We start from the raw sequence: 21,979 nt of genomic DNA, 5'->3' as shown, positions 1-21,979 counted from the left end.
GTTTATGAGGCGTTTTATGGGGCCCTTGGTAGCTTGGGGCCTAAGGCAATTGCCGACTTTGCCTAATGGTAAGTCCGCCTCTGTACCCCAGCATGCATTTAACTACTAATTTGTTCTTCCAGTTACTGTTTTGATGACCTTATTTACAACAAAGAAAGTGAACAACTGAAGAAAGTGGAATTCAACAACCTGTTTTGAAATTTCCAACTCCGGTGACTTGGATTCAGATTTCTTCAGTAGGGCTGAAACCGATTATTTTCATTGTTTATTAACTGTTGATTATTGTTGTTGATCAATTATTAATCGAAAATGCTGACGTGTCGATCAGTGTTTCCCAAAGCCCAATATGACGTCCTCAAATGTCTTTTTTTCCACAACTCAAAGATATTCAGTTTACTGTCACAGAGGAATGAAGAAACTAAAAAAATCCACTTTTAAGAAGCTGCAATCACAGAATTGGACCTTTATGACTCAAACCGATTATTCTAATCTCCAGACAACTCTTTAAATTGTTTATATGCAATTGAACCTTGCTTTAAAATAGAAATGTTGACCTCAATGACATTTCCCACAGTGAAGAGAATTTTCAAAGTTAACAAGAAGCTAACGTCTTGAGATTGAGTCAGACCCACACAGGTATGCCATGCACCTTAGCCGTAGTGCACCTGAAACTTTGGCCACATAGAGGGGAGGACATACAACAACGATCTCTGGCTAGATTTGAACTCAGGAGATTGCAGCAGAATTCAGGATGTGCATTTGATTTGATTAATAGGGAACAGGACATCCCTGCATAGTGCATTTTAAAGCAGTTGAAAGATTACATTATCTTTAGGGTAGACCTGTACGATATTGGAAAAATCTGACATTGCAATATTTGTTCCCCCTGCGATTTAGATTGCGATATATGAAAAAATAAAAAGTAATTTTTAAAAGATGACATGTATAGCTTTATTTGGAAATAATAAATCATTCTTGACTACTCTTCTGAAGTGGTTTTGGAGAAGGAAATTAGGTAGAAATACGCTGGTTGACTAGCATGACACCCCTGTATTCATATAATAATCCATCCAGGCTAACGTGAATGACAGTGACTGCATGTTGCTTCCTCTTTCAGGTTGTGGTCGACTAGCGGGGCCAGCTCGTTAGTTTGATAAATTGATCAGACCCGCATGTCATGCGCACTAGCAACAAACTATGTGTATCCAAGAACAATTAATCAGTGTAAATGACAATGCCTACGGTACTTTTCTACACACAGAGAGCCAAACTTCCCATAACAAACCCCGTCGGACTATCAGTTCTACAATCAGTTCTATCATTGCATATGGCTTGTTCACTCATACAGTACTACTAACAAGCTAAACCCTCTTGCTTTGCTGCTGTGCTCTCATGTGCATCAGACTGCATATCTCAGGATTTGTCCTGATCAGATGTTGGACAGCAGACACTGCCAATTTAGTGGAGTAAGTCTAGTATTCATGATTCAATATTATCATATTCTGGATTAATATCTAGATATTTGGGTATTGTCAGATTAAGGATGTCAGTGTAAACGATGTACACAGGTATTATCAAAACTAGCATTCTTGGGTGCACAATCTCTGCAAATTAAGGGTCATGTATTTCCACCCACTTGCAGTGATTTTTAAAACCAGTTTATGTATCACATGTACAGATGACCGCATGCATAAACTGAAGTCTCTTGGCTTTCTGATGGATGACTGTTTCCCATACACTAAATTGTCCCTGCCAAGTCGTTTTGTCTACCATGTGCTGGTATGGCCTCCATGCCTCACAAGCCACATGTCTTTCATTTGCCAAACAGAGAGCAAGCAGAGACACGAGGGCTCATTTAGAGCGGCCTGTTTCAGCTTTCTGTGGGCTAAAGCCACTTTAGAGGTCTGTGTGAGTACAAGAAAGAGCGTGGGGGGGAGGAGTAGCTGCCAGGGGCCCCACAGACCAAAAAGCATCCACGGTGTATCCTGCTGGAAGCTGAGAAGAAGAACAAGCAGCCCTAGCTGCACTGCTGCAGTAGTGATGGAGTGGAGAGAGTTCGGTAAACGCAATCTTTTGCAGGTTCCATATTACTGTATGAAGAACAGGGAACTCATGGGTAAACTGTACACTCTGAATGACTTTTGCACAACACCCCCCATCTTTCTATGGCTCAGGTTGTTTCTTCCCTCTGTTTTTTCCTTTTCTTCTGCCTCCTGTACTTCTACTAGATAGCAGGACAGACACTGACAACTAAAAGCTACTGCAAGAACGTTACGTAGTGTAATATGTAGACATTGTCAGATTTCTGCTTGTGTTTTCTCGAATCTCAGCCAGAGTGGTTTGACACATTGTGCTCTTTGGACCAATATTGGACGCTATTTTGGATGAATATGTCTGCATTCATCAGAATAGTAGCAGTCATGCATTTGTCTCTGGTTTGACTTGCAGCAAGCCGCTAAACTAAGTGCTAAACGATGGCAGCCGTAAACGTGGCACCTATGGCATTTAAAGTAGTCTCAAACAATTGTATTTAACTGAAGTAATCCATATTGACTGGATAAAATTAAACAAAATTGAGTTGACCGATCAATGCCTTTATGCCTTTTTAGACAGTAGAGTTGAAAAGATTAGGAGAGAGGTGGGATAACATGCATACCCCTCAGCCAACTGAGCCACCAGGAGTCTTCAGTCCAGCGTCAGTGTTAAAGCCCAGAGTAGGGGGCCGGGTTTCCTGAATACAGCAGCTGGCGGAGCAGACTGCAGTCCTCTGTTGTCATATCATACTGACCAGGAACACCGATTTCTCAGAAGCCATCTGTCTGTGTCTGCTAGTGGTCACTGGGAGCTGTGCACACGATGGTTCCCTTCGCCCAGCGTGTGTTGACTTATTTAAGCAAAAGATGGGTTCAAAAGTCTTGGGTGACTACATGTTAGGTGTGACAGAGAAGGTAACATACACAATTATAAGTTAGAGACCATCATCTGCACCCATCTACCACTCTTTCCCCTCCCTGCATCCTTCTGTTATATTATGGTATCGGTGTATCCATCATTTTCCTACCAACCATCTGCTAGCCGGGGGGGTGGGGGGGATGTGTCGCCACATGTTGCCCTCAGCCTGCTGCAGCACGGAGCGCTGCTGAGTCCTTATCGATGTGACTCAGCGTGGTCAAGCAGCAGAATGGGTCGCCGACGACAATACGTGTTATCTAAGTCGACCAGAGGGTTGTTATAGAGATAACCTTTTTAACCTTAAGAACTAAAACGTGTAGTAAAAGAGCATCAAAGATGGCTGAGGAAGTTGGAGGATTTCTAATTCATCACAGTCAAGAAATCCTTTAGCAGGTTTGAGAGTTGACCATGCCTTATTATCACAGTGGGGTGGTTGTGCATGAAGAATTGTCTTACACTAAAGCCAATGTCCATTTTTGCCACAAATGTCTTTCATTTCTTACAGACCCTTTGAAACTAGCAAGTACGTTATGCGGATGTGTGTTGGCAAGCATACCTGCATGAGAGATGAGTATTGCAGGCCTCGTCAGCAGTATCCGCTGCCTGCTTTTTTCTGTTCCTTCCTTTTTAAACATTTTATTTAAGCAGCACATATGTTTAAGCCCAATGTGACACCATCATGCTTCAACTTTGGCCAAATGTCACATTTCAATCCCCCTCTGATTAGCTCAAGTGCTGAAGTGTTATTGTTTAGCAAAAATGAACTCTCTAACCCCCCTCATTACATTTCTATTTCCACCCCTGACGTGCAGAATGTCTGTGCACACCACTGCTTGTCAGAGTCCTATTATTAAGCAGCAGAGAAAGGTGTGATGGAGTTGTGAAAAGAACATCTGCCTTCATATTCTTCATATGCTAGTACCAGGCAGTAAAAGTGGGGAAGATGTTCTGGGCAACTTTAGGGTGTGAATTGATGGCAGTGTGTTAATATGGAACAGGACCGTGCTAATGTCAGCACATTACTTTGCTGGTTATAATAAATAATACAATAGCGGGATTCAAACAGTAGTACAACCCTTCCACTGAGATCTGAGACCTCCCGTGTGTGTGTGTGTGTGTGTGTGTGTGTGTGTGTGTGTGTGTGTGTGTGTGTGTGTGTGTGTGTGTGTGTGTGTGTGTGTGTGTGTGTGTGTGTGTGTGTGTGTGTGTGTGTGTGTGTGTGTGTGTGTGTGTGTGTGTGTGTGTGTGTGCTGTAATGTACAACACCAGGTGTGTCAGAGGATGAAGACACTAAAGTCTTCTGGCAGTCAGCATTGGGAGCTCTGTCACATTGAGGTGAGACATCTGTCTCGGACACAGCGGACCACACGTTATATTGAGCCAGTACAGCACAAGACACGGCTCGGTTAAAGGAGCTTACCATCATATGTTGATCGTGATACCTAGCGGGTAGACAATATTGGTAGTCAGAGCGATTTCCCCATGCTGTGAGGCTGCAGTATACTGTGCTGTAGACAATGGATAGATTCCATTTAGGAGTTTATGGCTTTGGTGAATCTTCACAAAACAAAAAAAGGGCAAGTAGCTACACCTTCTGTTATTATTCCAATGTAGGAACTACAGAGGATTAACACAAGAAGTGCATTATCTTGGCTGTAAAATGTCTGTCATGCTGTAACATGTTAATAACATGATCTGTTGTCTGCTTCACTAACAATTATTGAGATATTTACTCATGAGATGCAATCAAATTTGCTAAAACACAGATTGCCTAAAAGTAAAAGATTTCCATTTCTGGGTTTTATTTTGCTGGTCTTATCTCTCTACCGGTAGCACAAGAGGGAACTGAGTCAGGGTGTCTGACGCAGACAGACTGAATGAGAGAGGGAGAGAAGGTTAAATGTGTCAGAATGTCTGAGGGCTTCACTATGAAGCAATCTGAAGGGGTGAGAGAGAGGTAAGGGAGATCAAAGAGAGGAGGAGTGAAGCATATCCTGTTCAAACAGACAACAAGCCAGGCAGACCTGCAGCGCTGTTAGCGAGGTGTGAGAGGGACAGGACAGTCGTCAAACAGCATGGCTATATTTACCTGCTACTCCTCGCCTTCATGACAGAGCGCGCTCGTCTCATGTTCTCCTGGAAGTTTATGGACCTCAAGTTGTTTGCTTTGCCTGGTTAGTTGACTTTATCAAGGTAACCCACATGGCGGAGAATGGCGGCCTCATGGTGCCGGCCAGGAGCTACAGCCGCTTCTCCTGCAAAAACTACAAACTGGTAAGAAACCAGTGAGAGAATGTAGGGCCTAATGTAGTGAGGGCTTAAGAAGGTGTCATTCATGCATTTCTCCTTAGGCTAAAGCCTTTGATAAACAAAGAATAGTTTTTCTTTGCCGTAATTTGGTCATTCTTTTATTATTATTTTTTTAAGATTATTTTTGGGGCATTTTAGGCCTTTTATTTCCACGGGACAGATGAAGACATGAAAGGGAGGATGACATACAGCAGTTCGGAGTCGAACCCGCAGCCGCCACGTCGAGGAGTAAACCTCTATGTGTGCACCATCTCCACCAACTGAACTAACCCGGCCACTTGTTTGTTCTTTGTTTAAGCAGCCGTGAAGTGAACTGACAGTAGCATAAAGGAAACCATTCACAGTGAAGAAAAAATGTTCTGTGGTGTATCTACCACAGACATTAACCGTGAGGAACTTGGGAGTGATGAGAGAAAAAGACATAAGAGGAAGGGCCAGCTTGAAATAGAAGCGTCAGGGTTTGAGCCAGATCTCTAGGAGCAGCCGGGAATTATTTTAGAAGCCCCCTGACAGAGAGGCAGGTAACAGACACTGAGTTAAACAAACAAATTAAAGCTTACTGTTGGGATTTGGTTCTACCTCGTAAACCCGTGGATGTCCTAAACATGGTCAGTGGAGGAGGCTCCACACTTCATGTTCAAATGTAGATTTCCTTTGAAAAGGTAGAAAAAAGCACTGTTATCCGAGCATGTCTTCTGTAGAGTCAGCACTGTGCCATTACCTGAGTTATAACGAGAGCAGTTTAAGTTCTGGCTCCCTATGAAAGCATCTCTTCAGAGATAGGCCTAGCACTTTATAGCCGCTTTGGCCCCGCCATATTCTCTTTATAGTTCTTGCTCATGTCAGTAGATTAGTTCATAATGGCGTGTTAAGTGCAGCGGTTTTCTGGTTGTCTACTGAACCCTGAAAGTAATGAGGCTAATAGTAGTCCTGAAGTTATCAACATAATTGTTTCTGGAAAGCTGTGCGCCGTCGGCGTATGTGAGAACTGAACTGTGCTTCCATTGACAGACCTAAGGTTTTGTGTTACTTTTATTATGTGAAACAACAATTCTTTTTTTTCTGCTTGAACATCAAAGGAAAGACTATATTGTTCTTGACAGAGCAATTTATCCAGAAACGGTATTAAAACCCACTGGATGAATGATAAATTCATCATCAAGCTCAACATATACAGACCAAAGGTGTTGAACAGTCAAATTCAACATACGGCTGCTATCACAGGAACAAATAGTGGATTCTAATTTTCATTCATTTACCTAAATGAAGAGCGTAGGTGGTCAGCAGATTAAGCAAATGGGGTCCTTCTGGATCTCGTGGAGTTGTTCTGACACAAGACAGGGGACCAACCATACATACAAACCAAATCACTGTTCACTGTTTCACTCCTGCAACTCAAGGGTAATCTCCCAGTGGGATGCCCTGGCTGCCCTCGCCATTCTTCCGCCTAGACTGCCCCTGCACTGCGGGGATGGCCTCTATGCGTCATGACCTTCTGTAGGCATCGCACACCGGCCTGGTGACTCAGCAAGCTGAGGCAGCGGGGATGCTGGATGTGAAGCATATTTGTGTGTTTGTGTGAGAGAGAAAAAGATGCAGCTGTCTGAATAAGTGACTCATCGCTGCTTGTCAACGGCTTTGAACCGCTGACTGTGTCCCTTTTTTAAGGCTTAAATTGGACGTTAGTATGTGAACATGCACATGGGTCCAGGCTTTCATGCAATACGTGACAAAGCATGATCAGTTGTACACAGGTCTTTGTCTTTGATCTGAGTTCAGATCTAATGTCACAATGTCAATTTACTCTAGATAGCCTCCGCCCACTGTGTTCAGTGTTGGCGCGCTTACTGCAGGCTATTATTCTTTTATTTGGATCCATTTGGTCTTTCTGTGGTTCATACAAGATAACACATATACATAAACAGCTAATACATAGAAATCACACAGTTTGAATGAACCAAGAGCAGGCAAAACATAAAAATCAAGAATTAAGTGAACACAAATAAAGTAATGCAGTGTAGGAAGTGTTTACAATGTTTACAAAGCTGATTTTTCTCTTTATTTTGCAGCTGTTGACGTCTATAGTTGTCTAGTGGTTCTAAGTCCCTGACTGTGTGAATGAGTCAGTGTCATGTTGCTTTCTCTGGTGACGGGAATGTCCCTGACATAAATCTACCGCTCCTAAAAAAGACCCTTAATCCCACGAGAAGAGGGCCGGGATTATTGGGAGTTTCTGGGAATGGAGGGATTTTTCCTCTTGGAAAATGTATCTATTGAACATTAGACTCGATTTATATGGATCACTCGATCACTCAGTGTTGACATATGGATGTGAGTGATGCCGTGAAGCGCTGTGATCAGGAGTGAGGCCTTGGTGTGCTTATTTTATTTGTTTTTTATCCTGTTTACAACTGTTAGAGTCCTCCGTGGCTGAAATCGACCCCGGTATGCAATAAGCCCAAATGCAGGGGTACACTCTTTTATTTAAAACTTTAATTTTTAGGAATCTAAACTTGTTTTGTACAAAAGCCTTTTGTCATTGAGCCAAATTAGCCATACTTGCAGTGCTTAATGTTGCCACAAGCAGCCATAGAACAATTGTGCCTAAATAAAATCCCATCTGAACTGAGTCCTGAATTAGATCAGGAAACATCTGATCACAGAATAGGTAAAGAAAGAAAAAGAATCTAAGAAGTCTAACTTTTGATACTCTATGCTTCAGACACATTTCCTTTGGCACAATAAAAGCATTGATGTTTAATAGCCAACACTATGCAGAAAGGGCCTGACATTTTACTTTGCATGGGACCGTCCTGTGAGGTAATAACGCCGACCACTTAGCCTCAATGTCTCCCTCTTATCCATTCAATTAAATTCAATTTCAGACATAATTAACAATATCGACTCATCAGTCATTTACAACCCTGGGGAATTTTGAATAACTTTTTTATTCAATAGGCAGAGTGCTTCTCTCTGATGTAGATACTGGGCTGAAGTCAGTGACACCTCATTCCTGTCTCATAGATATTGAGTCCATATGGAGTCAATATTCCTCTTCACTAACCATGCATCTTATTAAAATCCCTCTCAGATCAGATGCCGGTTTCTCATCAGCCCCTCCTTCTCCTCTCCTTCTCTTTCCGTGACCTTTCAAACCATTTTTAGATCACAGCAGCTACAAAAATGGGGCGGTTAAACACACATGATCCAGATTAATTTTGTTATTAATTAAATTGGTCCTTTAACTTTCATCTGACTGATATTGTGAAATTTGGTTTTGTGGTGGGATGGACTTTGGTGCTAGTTATGTATCACTGGGGAGGATTCCATTATTATTGGTTACAAATAATTCATTTCCAATACTTACATTCAGTGCGTTTTTTTACCTCTATCCCGGAGTAGATAATTGTGCGTTCCATTTACCTTCGCAACTTAGAAGCCGATGCTGGGAATGACATCACACTCGTGTTGAATGCGCTGCATTTACAAGTCAGATTTCCATTGTTTTCATTAGCTCTGGCCAGGGTAGCCATTGTTAGCAATGACAGTTTATAACAACACATTACGCTGTTTATTGTGCATAGGCCATATTATAGCGTTGACACAGCGCTCTGGGGCTAGGGCTGCAATGCGAGACTATGTAAAATAAATAAATTGTTTGTAATTGTAGTCCCGACAAACTAGTTTGTAAGTATAGCAGGTCAGACCAAGCTTGTTGTTTTTGACCACAAGGGGACAGAAGAACGCCACACACCGCCTTAACCCTTATACAGTTATAGCTAACGGGTTAGCTCAAAGTTGCCCATTTACACATCCAGCATGCACAGAGCAACACACGTTTTCACTTCTGTTCAACGGATGAATGAAAGTCCAATATTCCCACTCCTTTAATATCTGTTTTGGTCTCCACCAAGTTGTGAGAAAAAATATCTGGCTCCTTAGCTGCTAAACGTTTCACTTTCTTCTTCAGCTGCGTTAACTGCTAACCTAAGCTAAATGCTAATGTTAGTTGCTAGCAGTCTGCGTGTTGTTTGTTGCTGGATCAGGTAGTGTAGCCTAGACTGGGTATATACTGTAGGAGATTGTTTGTTTGCTGAAATGAGGTTATTGAGAGAGGTGAGACGTATGCATGCGCCGGTATGAGATTCTGACGGAATGATAACTTTCAGCAAACATATCACGGTTTCACGCTATTGAGGTTTTGCAATTACAGCTTTAAAATGTTTTATTTTGAAATGTCTGTCTAAAAAACACAACTTTTTTTCTTCTTTCATTGAGCACAATCACTGCCACTGGGAGAGGGATTTCTAAACTGCACTTTGTGTCCTTGACAACTCATAAAAAACAACTCCTATTGCAGGAATGGTAATGCGGAAAATATTCTGGGTTTTGAAACAGTGACTTATTAAAACCGCGGTATACCTTGAACCCGGTAACAGGCCCATGCCTAGTGAGACTTGACCATACAGTAAATCTGTCTTAAAACTAAAACATTGAGCTAGAAGAAGCTCGAAAGGTTAGTCAGGCTGCAGAGTGGTTGATGCTTCTGTGAAATTGTACAGTGAGCAGGCCTTGCCTAGAAGAAATAATTTGATTTACTCTCAATATATGTATATATATATATATTTTTTTTTTACTTTCAAAATCTTTTATCAAGATCTATAAGGCCATCTCTAGATCACAGTGCTAACATGTGTCACCCATGCATATCTCCACTTAATACCCGAGTTCTCACATTCAAAGTTTGGAGCTTATGTTCTGGCTCAGAGGATGACATCAAACATAAACTGTGTTTTGAAAAGTTAAGTTTTCAAGACTTAAAAGGCAACTTGTTGTGACTTGCCCACTTCCCCTTTTCTTACCTCAGACCTCCTACCTCCCCATGCCTTACCTTTAGGCTGTTTGACCCCCCTCTACCTCTGGGACTGACAGCTACCCATTTCACCTCGATTTTAATTACCCTCCAACCCCTCAATTTACCTGCCTGAAACTACTTCAAAGGAAGCTTACACACACACACACACAAAAGCTCCTAAACATTGCACTTCCTGTTCACCATGACCAGCTTTGAATGTGAATTGAAAGGATAGAGTCTAATCCGGCAGTTTGAAAGGTGTTTTAGCTCTGTGTGTCACTCAAGAGCCTATTTAGAACTGCGTTTGTGTTTGGGTATGCAGCCTGTGTGGTTTTAAAAGTCTCTCGGAAGCTATTTGTGTTTTATTGTGTGGTCGTGTACTCTCATAAACCTTTTGCATTTGTGCTTTGGCATAAAGAGAAATATATGTTTGTGCTTTTGTGTGTGCCTTTGAAGTGCACACACCTGTTGTACGCCATCCCAAGAGCAGTGATTCACACGATGAGTAGCATGGCTCCCAGTCTGTTTATAGTGCAAACACAAAGACACAAGGGTCACAATCGTGTCACGCACCTCTATGCATGTTGCGTGTCCGTGTTTGTGTGTGCACTCATTCAGTACTAATTGGATGCACTTGGATTTCTCTGTAATTCCTGAGAAAGTTTAAATGCACAGTATAAAGGAGGTTACTGGGAGAAGTAAGTTACACAGGAAATCCAACAAAACTTTATACAAAGTATATTGGCACCCTAGTAACTCCTGGTTATTGTACAATTTGTACATGCAGCAAAATTACATCACAAATAACAATTTTTTCAGCACAGGGTAGCAAAATGGAGTTGTAGTCCCTTTTACAAAACTTTGGTTTGTACTGTAGTGTGAATGTGGTTGGTAATCCGATTTTTCCCCACCCTTGACCTTGTTTGGTACCAAGAGCTTTCTTGTTCTTAGAGTATTGTAAGTGAGGGGACATTTTTTCCCCTTAAAGTGCAAATATGTCTGAATTCTACAAATAATGTTCAGTTGTGGAAAAGACCTATTTAGACAAAAAGATTCAACTTTCAGTTACTCTGCCTCTGGATTTAATGATTTTGAATATAAGGATGCATCAATATGAGTAATGAGTATCTGTTTGATCCCACAGTGCTGCTGTCACAGTGATACTTTCCCTTCATTGATATCCGTACATAAAAGAAGCAGGAAACTGCTAAATCTCTCCAGGAGAAATCCAACCTTGAAAAGTCAGATTTCTCGTTTACATGACACTGAAGAAATCTGATTGATGCAGAAAGCAGACAGTAGTATAGTCACTTAAACATACTCATTGTCACTCCTCCACTGTCATACTTTTCTCCTGACTGGTATACCAGTTTTGGGGTTTGTGTGAAAACGAGAGTGAGACACACAGGCGTCTTTATTTAGCCGAGCTGTCGCATGCGTTTCAGATCCCTGCGGGGGACAAAACTACTCTGAACTTGCACTTGTTAAACAAACTGCAGTTTACAGACAAGCCTGACAATGATACAAGTCAAGATAGATTTATGAGGTATCAGTATCTCAAAAATAACTTCTTCTCCATTACAAATAACGTTCTGTGCCACTTCACTTTAACCTTTTGCGTGCCTTTTTTATTATCTCACCAGAAATAGAAACTCACTTCTCTCGATGAGAGAGAGATGGAGTACAAGAGAGAGAGTTTGCCAACTAATTATGAGGGAACCTATTCAGATTATTCAGATGCTTGCTCTGCTCCCTCCTCTCCTCCCCCCCCAGGCAGTGAAGGGTCTTTTCTGTCCCCAGAGAGTGATGTCAGCATGGCCCATTGAAAACAGCCGCCGTGCGCTGTGAGATGAATGCCCTGGCTGAGCACAATGGCCCCAATTTGAATACCACGCGGATATATGCCAGATCGGAGCCCTAACAAAAGAAAGAGGGCTACTCTGCTCTCATTCAACCATGTTGTTATTTTATTAGTCGTAAATTTGCTTCAACCATTTATACCTTTTGTAGTTTTCAAGTGTTTATGGAGTTTAAAACGCGTGGACGGCATGACGGGGTCGCCCTCTGTTTTGGACTGGATTTTATTTTTGTTGTCTCATAACTGAATGGCGTGGTTTGTGTTTGTGTCTGACCGCAGATCTACACAGATTGGGCCAACCACTACCTTGCCAAGTCAGGACACAAGCGTCTGATCAAGGACCTGCAAACAGACGTCGCAGACGGAGTGCTGCTGGCTGAGATCATACAGGTCGTAGGTAAGGAAAACACACTTTTGATTCCAAAATCTGCAAAAGAAAGCCTGCTCTGATTATGTGGTCGCTGAAAAAAATAAGACATCATTAGTTACATTTGAAGAGATGACCTTCACCAAACATGTAGCCACATCATCATCAAATTAGAAACTTTTCTTTTGCAAGAGAGTTGATGTAACAGAATGAAACTCTATTATCAGATGTAAAAATGACAAGTTCAGAATGAATCATACAAAGAGTTTATTTACCCCTGCTCAATTGGATTGTTTTCTTCCGTGAGATGCAGATAGATTTAGGACAACACACAACAACACTATTGTAGAAGTTAAAACCCATCTGTTTTAGCTTTGCTCTGAGGCTTATGAGTGAACCTGAAGAAGTTTAATTGTAGATCCAAACAGTTTATCTCGTTCAATAACAAAGAAACACATAGCGATCTGGTGTGTTGTGAGGTTTCTACTTCTTTAGTAAGATACTATAAAATACTCCTTAGCGGGGATTATATATATATATATATATATATATCTCTGAACCAAAATAAAGAAAGAAAATATGAGAGAAGCCTCTGAAGTAACCTGTAAGGTTTCTTCTTCTACATGTTAATTACAGTTCCTCGTTGGTGGAAACGAGGAAAATCAACTTTTCAGAACCCATTAAAACCAATGTTATTTTCACATTGACCAACATGCATTTCAGGCTTGATCCACTTGTGTTTCAAAGTGTCTCATGAAGGGAATAAGAAGGTTTTCAACAGAAGTACAGTATATTTATCCACATGACAGCAGATCTATGAGGATATTCATCATAGCGCGGGCTGTGAAAGTAGGCTGTTCTTCTGTGTTTTTGACCCTCACGCTGTCTGTGTCATCAGTCTTGTCATTTCGTCCGGCCATGCTCAGCCTGTCATTTCATGCGCCGACAGCCTTGAGGCCAAAGCAGGCTCACACCAGCTGACCGGTGACTCAGCATGTCACCGACTCTGTCTGCTCCCAGCTCTTCCCCCGACGTCTCTGACCCAGATTTATACTTCCAATGCTCTGTTCGGCTTCATCCTGCACTGAGAAAAGTCTCACTGTTGTCATACTGTTTTTTTGAGAGTTGGGTCAGGCATTTTATACAGTATGTGAAATATATTTACATCACATGCTTGAGAGCGTCATTCTCTCATACCATCACTTTTCACACTGGCTCCGGCTTCCTGCCTTGATGTTGGCTGCTTAAATTGTTCGGATTATTCAGAATCAGCTTTAATGGCTAAGTACAGTAAATGTGAACAAAAACAAGGAATTTGATTCTGGCTCTTTCCAGGAGTGGAGTCGCTTCAACTACAGTAACAGTCAAACCTGCACATCTGTATGAGGAATATAGAGTAACTGAGCTTGTTGTAGTGGAATATAGTTAGCCCTTTCCCGACATACTACAGGAACTAAACCCATAAGTAAAAGCCACTTGTTTTCAGGATATTGTTGTGCATTAATATGGAACTAAATTGAGGTAGTCTGTCTTGCTAGCTTGTGTTTGTCCTATAATGGACCTTGCATACTTCACCAATGGCTCATAGTAAAACTGTAATATGGTTTTATCGGTCACAGTGCTGGTAAACTTCTGAGTTCTGTGGTCGAAAAGTGCCACAACATCATGATCCCCTTCATCCAGGGTTATATGTATTCTCACAACATCAAGCCTACTTACAACATTTACACTCCGACAGCTGACCACGGAGGCTCTGCTCTCATATTAAAGCAACACGAGCCAGAGCCATCTATTCACCTGTTCTGTCTGCCCTGCTGCCTTTTGTCTTCAGGGAAACAAACTCACACCACATAATCACTGGTGAAACTCGAGCAGGCTGCCGGTGTCAGAACTGCCATACTGGGACCGGATGTGGCACCTGTTAAGCTATTTGACCAACACAAATTTAAGGTCAGGACTTTGGAAGAGGAAAAACCTCCAGATCAAGGACATCGGTCATGTTCTTACAAACTGTCCTTGAGGCAACTGTTAGCATTAGGGTTAGGATTAGATCTAGGATAACATCTGTGACCTTTTAAGATATTGTACTTGTGTCCCCAGCTCCAAGTCTTAGGATACTCTGCTCTTCTAAAAGAAGCCTTTATAAAAATCTGGCTTCTGGTCTGTAAGCTGTTGCTTTGCACAAGCCAACCAGGCAAAATGTGTCTGGTTATTTTGGAAGCATTTAATGTGTCTCAAAATCACAGAGTAGCTGTCTCTTGCGGGTGTCACCACAGTGTGTAAAGTCTTGCAGAGCACACCAACCATAGCCAACAGTAGTAGTGTTAAATCATCAATAATGTAAATGCTATCTTACAGACCTTTGCTAAAATAAAGTATTCACCATAAAGCCTTTTTGTTTTGATTTAAAGTTTGTTAGGGATCATCAAAATCTCTAATAACTTCTCTTCACATCTTTATTCTAGTAATGTCCCAATCTATAAACATGTTGTTTATACAGTGTAGGGAAAGCGGCAACTACTACTTGTCAGGTTTTTTTTTTTTTTTACACTTTTTGATTGAGTCGAGCAAATCAATTACAGTTACAGAGTTACAGTCAAAAGTTATTTTACGGAAGAAAAATAAAGTGAACGCATCTACCCTCCAATTGGCCATCACTACACTCCATAATTGGTCATTTGCAATTTGGTCGTTTTTGCAAATAATGTACATCAAGATATGTTTTAAAGCGTTGGTTTCCAGCCGAGAGTTCTCCAACCCAAAGTTTTATTTATTTATTTTTTGTTCTTTTTTAACAGGATAGTTTAACCGTTTATTCCTCAAAAACAAATCCACTTTTGCTAGTTTGACGGCAGAAAAAGTTCTGCGGCCAGGCGCATTGTTCAAAAGGGTTGTTCTTAGTGTCTTTATTAATCATAGGCGTGTTTTGGGCATAACATGCAATAAACCAATCAGTGTCATCTCCCATTCCCTTTAAAAGCCAGCCATGTCATGGCGGATATGCTAAGCAGAAAGGAGAGATTTTCAGGAGAAGAAACTGATATACTTGTCCGTGAAGGTAAAGCCCCAGTAACCATAATAACATGTAATATAAAACATATTGACATACACAATAATACTATTTCACATTGTAATATTTTGCGCCGTTAAAATAACAATGAAATGCTGCGCTATTGACTTAAGACCAGATTTTTGTTGGTCAATGGCGTGATCACTTTCTTCTGCCTCAAGATAGCAATATGCCAAGAATGCACCTGAACCCTCTCCCTGTAAGACCAGCAGAGATGGGCGCAGGTGCATTTGCTATTTAAACGACGTGGGCACCTGACAGGAAAATGACAGCTGCGTTGGGCTTTGCGCTGCGCTGCGCCGGGTGCAAGATATGGCCCACTGTGTATTTACTGACCGGACAGAAAGAGGAGTATTTTCTCACAGGGTAGGCGTTGCAGTGCGTACTGTAGTTCTGAGGTGGAGCTACACTGTGGGCCCCACCGTGCCTCCTGATGCAGGAGGCCGTGCTGTTGGCACAGTTGTCAGCTGTGAGCTGACAATCCTGTCTCAGCTGCTGTGGGCTGGGCCTCTTAATAGATGGGAGGAATCTTTGATAACCCACCCACACACACATACACACACCCTTCTGAAAAGAAGCAGCACAACACACACCTTGGTCGGGCCCCCACCGGCCCCGTTCCCATTTGCTGTGCCCAGATAGCGTTTCATGTCTCAGCGGGAGAGGAGAAGAGGGTTGTCACTTTCAGCGGCATGAACACCTCTGCTCTGCTCACTTGGCCAGCAACTGTCTGGGATACACACACACTCAGGGATCTCGACTGGAAATAAAAGAGAGGATTACATTAACTGAACGCACCTAAACAGTTTTCACTGTTTCTTTTATCTCTCTGTCTCTGCCTCCTCTTTTTGTCTCTCCTCAGCCAATGAGAAGATTGGTGATATCAATGGCTGTCCCAAGAGCCGTTCTCAGATGGTAAGTGACCTTCTAAGTTTGTTTTGGTAGAACATTGTGAAATGTACCTCCTGTGTGACATCACTTCTCTGATGTCCCATCTCACCGACTCATGTGGCCCTCGCTGGGAGCTGCGGTGTAAAATTCACTGGTGGATAGTGAGTCCATTTTATTTTTACTTTCGCGGTCTTGTGGGCTGCCGTCCGTGAAACATCTGGCTCAGACTTCTGTCAGTTGGCGCTCAGTTGAAAGCATCGAAGGCTTTGGTTTTGGGGCCAGTTTTGCTCTTATTACACTTGCAAAGCAGAGTGCAATCCTCTCATCTCCTGGAGTGAACACAGGCAGGGAGCATCAGCACTGATGGCAAAGCTGTTTGCAGCCAGTTATCATGTGGTTTTGTCCACAGTGACATTTAGCAGTTATGTAAGTGGGATTTCCTTTATAATGCTGCTGGTGGGATCTCTGTGTTTTTGGAGTTTTTTGTTCATTGTGGGAAATGAGCCGACGGTGCCCAGGGCAGGGCTGCCCACTGCTGAATGTGAAGGGTCGTAAATTGGGCCAGTGTGCCAGCTGAGGAGGCTATTTTTGGCGACCAGCCAGACTACTGAAGCCTCTCTAAGCACCAGAAAGAGAGAGAGAGAGAGAGAGACGCCCATAGTTAACATCTGAGGAGGAGGTGGAAGCACAGCTGATCGCTTAACCCTTCCTGTTCATTGCAAATATAGACCCATATTACTATACTTGTGAGGACTTCCTGGTGTTCAGATTGCTTTCTAGTTTTGAAAGATGTTTGTCTGTTTCTATGTTGGTAAGCATTTTCTCCACCACTAAGGTGGAGAAAATGCTCAGCTTTTGTAGATGATAAAGCCTCATAGTATATCAGTTAGGATCACATAACTGACAGTATAGAGCTAAAGGCTGAACCATGAAGCACGTAACATCTGGCCCTCAGTGAAGTCAGGTATTGCCCTTTTGGTTAACATAACATTGGTCATCCTAGGTAATCATGTTTACAAAGCTCAGTTAACTATGGGTTTTCCCATGCGGCTATGAGCGTGTTAATGTGAAAGGATCAGTTTTAATTACAAGCGACATCATCAGAAGCATGAATGAAGTACTTAATGGGAAATAAGATACACATGGGAAAAGTTGGTTAAAGCGACAGCAAAAGTTGAAGTTAAATGAGGTGAAATGGATATCATATAATCACACAAGCAGAATAGAATAAGAAGCTGTAGGAAAACTAGAGCAGGAAAAAAGAAGGAATTCATACATATGTTAGCATAAAGTGAGCATGTTTTTGTTGATGAACAAGTTAATATGAATGTGTGATGCACAATGTTAAAAGTAATGTAAGACTGTAGTAGAGGAGAGAAGAAAAGACTGAAGTTAATGCCTGACAAGGTCTACTGACCAAAATGTAATCTTAAGATCTAAGATCAATCTTAAGAGTTAATCAACTCGTGCGGATTATATCTCTCGTAAAAGACAACAGAGTTTTTTTTCTTTTATCATCACAAGGCTTCATGTTATGCTGTTGGGAATTAACGGAACTTTGCACAATTAAAATGCAGCTTTTAATCGTCACTGTTATTTGTCATAAACTATCGCAAAGTGGAAACATGGAAAGTCTGAAAAATGATTCCACTTCTTATATATACACTACCGGTCAAAAGTCACTTAGAAATTTCCATTGCACTCCCTTATAGACAGAATACCAGCTGAGATCAGTTGCATTCTTTTTTTAACCAGGGCAACAGTTCAGATTACATTATGTCTTACATATTTGCAAAAGGGTTTTCCAATGTTTTCTCAGTTAGTTTTTTAAAATGATATCAGATCAGTAAAAGGAATGTGCCTTCGGAACATTGGATGAATGATTCCTGATAATGGGCAATGTATTTATTGCATTAAAGATCACCCACCCACTCTGATCAGCTGGTATTCTGTCTATAATGGAGTGGAATGGAATTTTCTAGCCCCAAACTTTTGCACGGTAAGTATTTTTGAATCACGGGTTACTCAAGCAATGCTAAGGGCAGGTGCAATGGCAGTCATTATACAAATGTCTGCTTTGTGGCTTGTTGTACTGTCAAAACAAACACACACAGGTCCTGGGAGTTTAGTTGGCAGCTGTGGTGGATGAGTATGTGATCCCGCTTTTACTCCACTTGATTTCATTGCTTTCAAACCCCCAAAGCTGCTGCCAATTACCACCACTTAACTTAACCTCTGTTTCTAAACGAATAAACATGGAAATGAGCTCCATCAGTGGGATAAACTGTAGCACTCTCTCCTCACTCTCACGGTAGCTGATTAGCATGCTGGCTATCCAGGCTGGAGCGAGAGGCTGTTTTTACAACTGTCACATCCTCGTTAAATGGACCCCCATCATCGGGTCATTCCTTTGCCACCCAGTCAGGCCTTTGTGTGTGTGTGTGTCTGTCTGTTTGGCTTTAGCCCAGAGCAAGGGCGTTGAGTTGACACTGAGCTGTTAAAACCACACAGGATGCCATTCGCACAAAGAGACATACACACACAAACAAACAAACATACACAGAGTGTCTCGTCCAAGCATTCGTCCAGTAAATTTCATCTGCTAGGGCCTGGGGAATAAAACAAAGCTTTAAAGAGATGTTTCTATTAGCCAAACAATTCATCAGCCTCATTTCATTCAGTGCTATTAAAATCGAATAGATTTATCTACTTAATATACTCAGAATACTATGGACCAACTTTTTGAAAAAAATTTAAAGGGACTATTTCATTGGAAGAAAGAAGTTAAAATGAAAACTAGAAGCATGTTCTACCAGGACACAATTCCCTCAAAGCGATGTTGCTGTTTATTTTTTTTAATTTTTTTATGGAAATCCTTTCACTTCTATGGTTTGAGGATTGAAGATAGGAATATCTCAAAACATGGAGAAATAAAACCAAACTTTTCTGACATTTATTATAAGAGAGACAAGATATTTGTTTTTTGTAATTTGCATAATCTGACTCTCTAAATTATATCATGGGCCTCAGCAGATGAAATATTGGACACGTCATGCCTATATTTACATTAGAAATGATTAAGCCATGCAGTGCTTTAGATAACATTTCTCTACTATATATTGAGGAAGGAAAAAAATTAAGTCAGATTTTTGTATTTGTTTAGGGTTTCAACCTGTATTCTTCATATCTTGTTTGCTAGACTGGTTTATTCTCTCTAATCTGCCCATTTTATGCTGCTGCAAAAGAAGAAGGGAATGAGAGGCGGAGGAGGTAAACTGACAGATAGGTACAGTAGAAACCAGCAGGACCAGTTGTTTATGGGCTTGATGAAAAACCGACAGACGGAAGTATCAACAGTCACAGAGGAACGCTAAACGAGGATACAGCTCCTCCACTTCATGCCAGGCTCTTTGCTGAGAGTGATTGTGCCTTTGTGTGTTAAACCAGCCTGAAAATAGAGCATTTCTTTATCTTTCACCCTGTGTTTCACCTTCAGGGGGCAGTGTCACTGAAAACTGCCACTAATGTAGTTTCTACTTGATCAAAACCCTATACTTTACCTGATTGTGCACAATCTGTGTAGTTTTAGAGATCATAGATTCATATTGGTGGGGTGATGGTTGCTTCTTTGACGCAGATGGATGTCGTGGTTTTGTAGATCTTTACGCAGGTAAGCAGGTCATGACCCAAAATTTGTTTTTATTAATGATTCAACGGCTGGTAAATGTTTGATCAAAGGGAGCAGTGAGCAGTGTGTGTGTGTGTGTGTGTGTGTGTGGTGTGTGTGTGTGTGTGTGTGTGTGTGTGTGTGTGGTGTGTGTGTGTGGTGTGTGTTGTGTGTGTGTGGGTGTGTGTGTGTGTGTGTGTGTGTGTGTGTGTGTGTGTGTGTGTGTGTGTGTACGAGAGAAATCCCCAACTGCGTCAGCTGGTCAGAACTCAGGTGATCACCACCGCAGAGCAATCACAGTTACTGTTGCTAGGCAACCAAATATACCAAACCTTGTATCTTTCTTTCAGACCTTTATCGGAATATAATCTAAGACCATTTGTCTTCCTCATGAAGGCGGCTGAGCCCTTGGCAAGAAATAAGCAGCATGGACAAAATAAGAGAAACACTAGAGTGATTAATGCAATCTAATACAACAGCGCTACAACAAAAACTACCATTAAGTGTGTTACTTTTTTCATGAGACTATGATCAAATTTTTAAATCATGGTGTTTATTTTGTCCAACCCTTGTACATACACACGGACATTCTGTGCTTGTTTGTTGCATAAGTAAGTCATCTGCTGCAATAACAGATCGTCCATTCATAGGAGATATAAATGTGACCTCTTTTTAAATGAATAAAAATCCACAAATGTATTTTAAGCAAGCAAAGACAAGGCATTAGACAACAAATTCAATCAGCTCTGGCATAATTGTTTTGCTCACAGTTCAGGGGGATACATTTATGTAGCCCGAGGACATTTGCGTTTTTATTTGTGAAATCAGATAATGTCAGCATGAGGATAATAAGGAAGATCTAAAACGGTATTAACAAAACAGTTAAGGAAAAATCATACATATGAGGAGTTACAATAAGAGACATATTTAAACGCTGAATTGAATTAGAGAATACACACTGGGCATCCAGATAGCTTAGTTGGTAGAGTGGGCGCCCATATATAGAGGTATACTCCTCAACACAGCGGGCACGGGTTTGACTCTGACCTGTGGCCCTTTGATGCATATCATTCCCCCCTCTCTCTCCCCTTCCTTGTCTTCAGTCGTCCTGTCAAATAAAGGCCTAAAAATCTCCAAAAAATAATCTTAAAAAAAAAGAAATGGATTTGCTGAAGCATTACGACCGAATATGCTGCCTGAAGTTGGTGTGTGTGATTTTGCATCATGGTGTGTGTATCATAGCTACTAGTGCGTCATTTCTTTATCATTAAGCAGTGAGAACCAGCACTTCCCTGTGGCGTTGAAACCTCTATATACATTTTTCATTAAAGAGAGAGAGAGAGAGAGAGAGAGAGAATTATTGAGGCAGATGTCAAAGTTCAGCAGGTGGGCAGGTAGCTGTAATCTGTGAAACCTCCTGAGAGAGTGAAAGTATGTGTGGGCAGATACTGGCAGAGTTAAGCACACAGTCATACAGACTCACAACCATGTTAACGTGATCAGAATCCCAAGACCCAACAGTCAGAAAGTCAAATGGTACAGAGCTTTCGGCAATGAAACTGACGCACTAGAGTCGGACAGATAGAACAGAGTTGCATCATATCGGGCCAATATAGTTTCTTTTTCAGAAATATCCCTATCATATCATCTTTTGTTTAGTGAAAGTCTGAAGGAAGTTCCTCCGAGACCAGACCTGAAGAAATCTGGAACACCTGCAGTGTTTTTTTTATTTTTTATTCATTCATTTGTTTAACAATGCTTTTTGGGGAATTCATCCCTCGATTCCCTTAATGCTGCCTCTTAAGGCTTTGTCATTCTGCAGAGAATAAGGTGTCTGTATTTAAATACATAAATGCATTGCTTAAAATCCGCTATCAGCAACTTTGGTTTAAAAGTATCGGTCTCAGTATCAGTCTTCAAAAGCTATCAGTCCAATCCTGCTCCAGACACGTAACGCTCTCTCACACACACACTCCCTCCCTCCCTTTAGCGCTCTCTCTCTCTCTCTC

The 21,979-nt window shown here is 41.5% G+C and overlaps 1 protein-coding gene across 12 annotated transcripts in view; it reads left to right on the top strand.

Moving 5' to 3' along the window:
* Nucleotides 1-21,979, top strand: part of nav2a (neuron navigator 2a) — a 224,756-nt gene that overhangs the window by 126,472 nt on the left and 76,305 nt on the right. For 10 of the 12 annotated variants that reach the window (XM_032523975.1, XM_032523914.1, XM_032523864.1 and 7 more), the window contains 2 exons: nucleotides 12,255-12,372; nucleotides 16,275-16,327. In XM_032523975.1, the coding sequence (XP_032379866.1) occupies nucleotides 12,255-12,372; nucleotides 16,275-16,327 (171 nt within the window). Of the gene's footprint in view, nucleotides 1-4,974; nucleotides 5,227-12,254; nucleotides 12,373-16,274; nucleotides 16,328-21,979 lie in introns of those variants that run through there. The other 2 variants (XM_032523924.1, XM_032523934.1) reach the window with 2 other exon arrangements.

The sequence above is a fragment of the Etheostoma spectabile genome, chromosome 1 (assembly GCF_008692095.1).
Source record: "Etheostoma spectabile isolate EspeVRDwgs_2016 chromosome 1, UIUC_Espe_1.0, whole genome shotgun sequence".
Lineage (NCBI taxonomy): Eukaryota > Metazoa > Chordata > Actinopteri > Perciformes > Percidae > Etheostoma > Etheostoma spectabile.
This window is presented reverse-complemented; position numbering and strand designations above follow the sequence as displayed.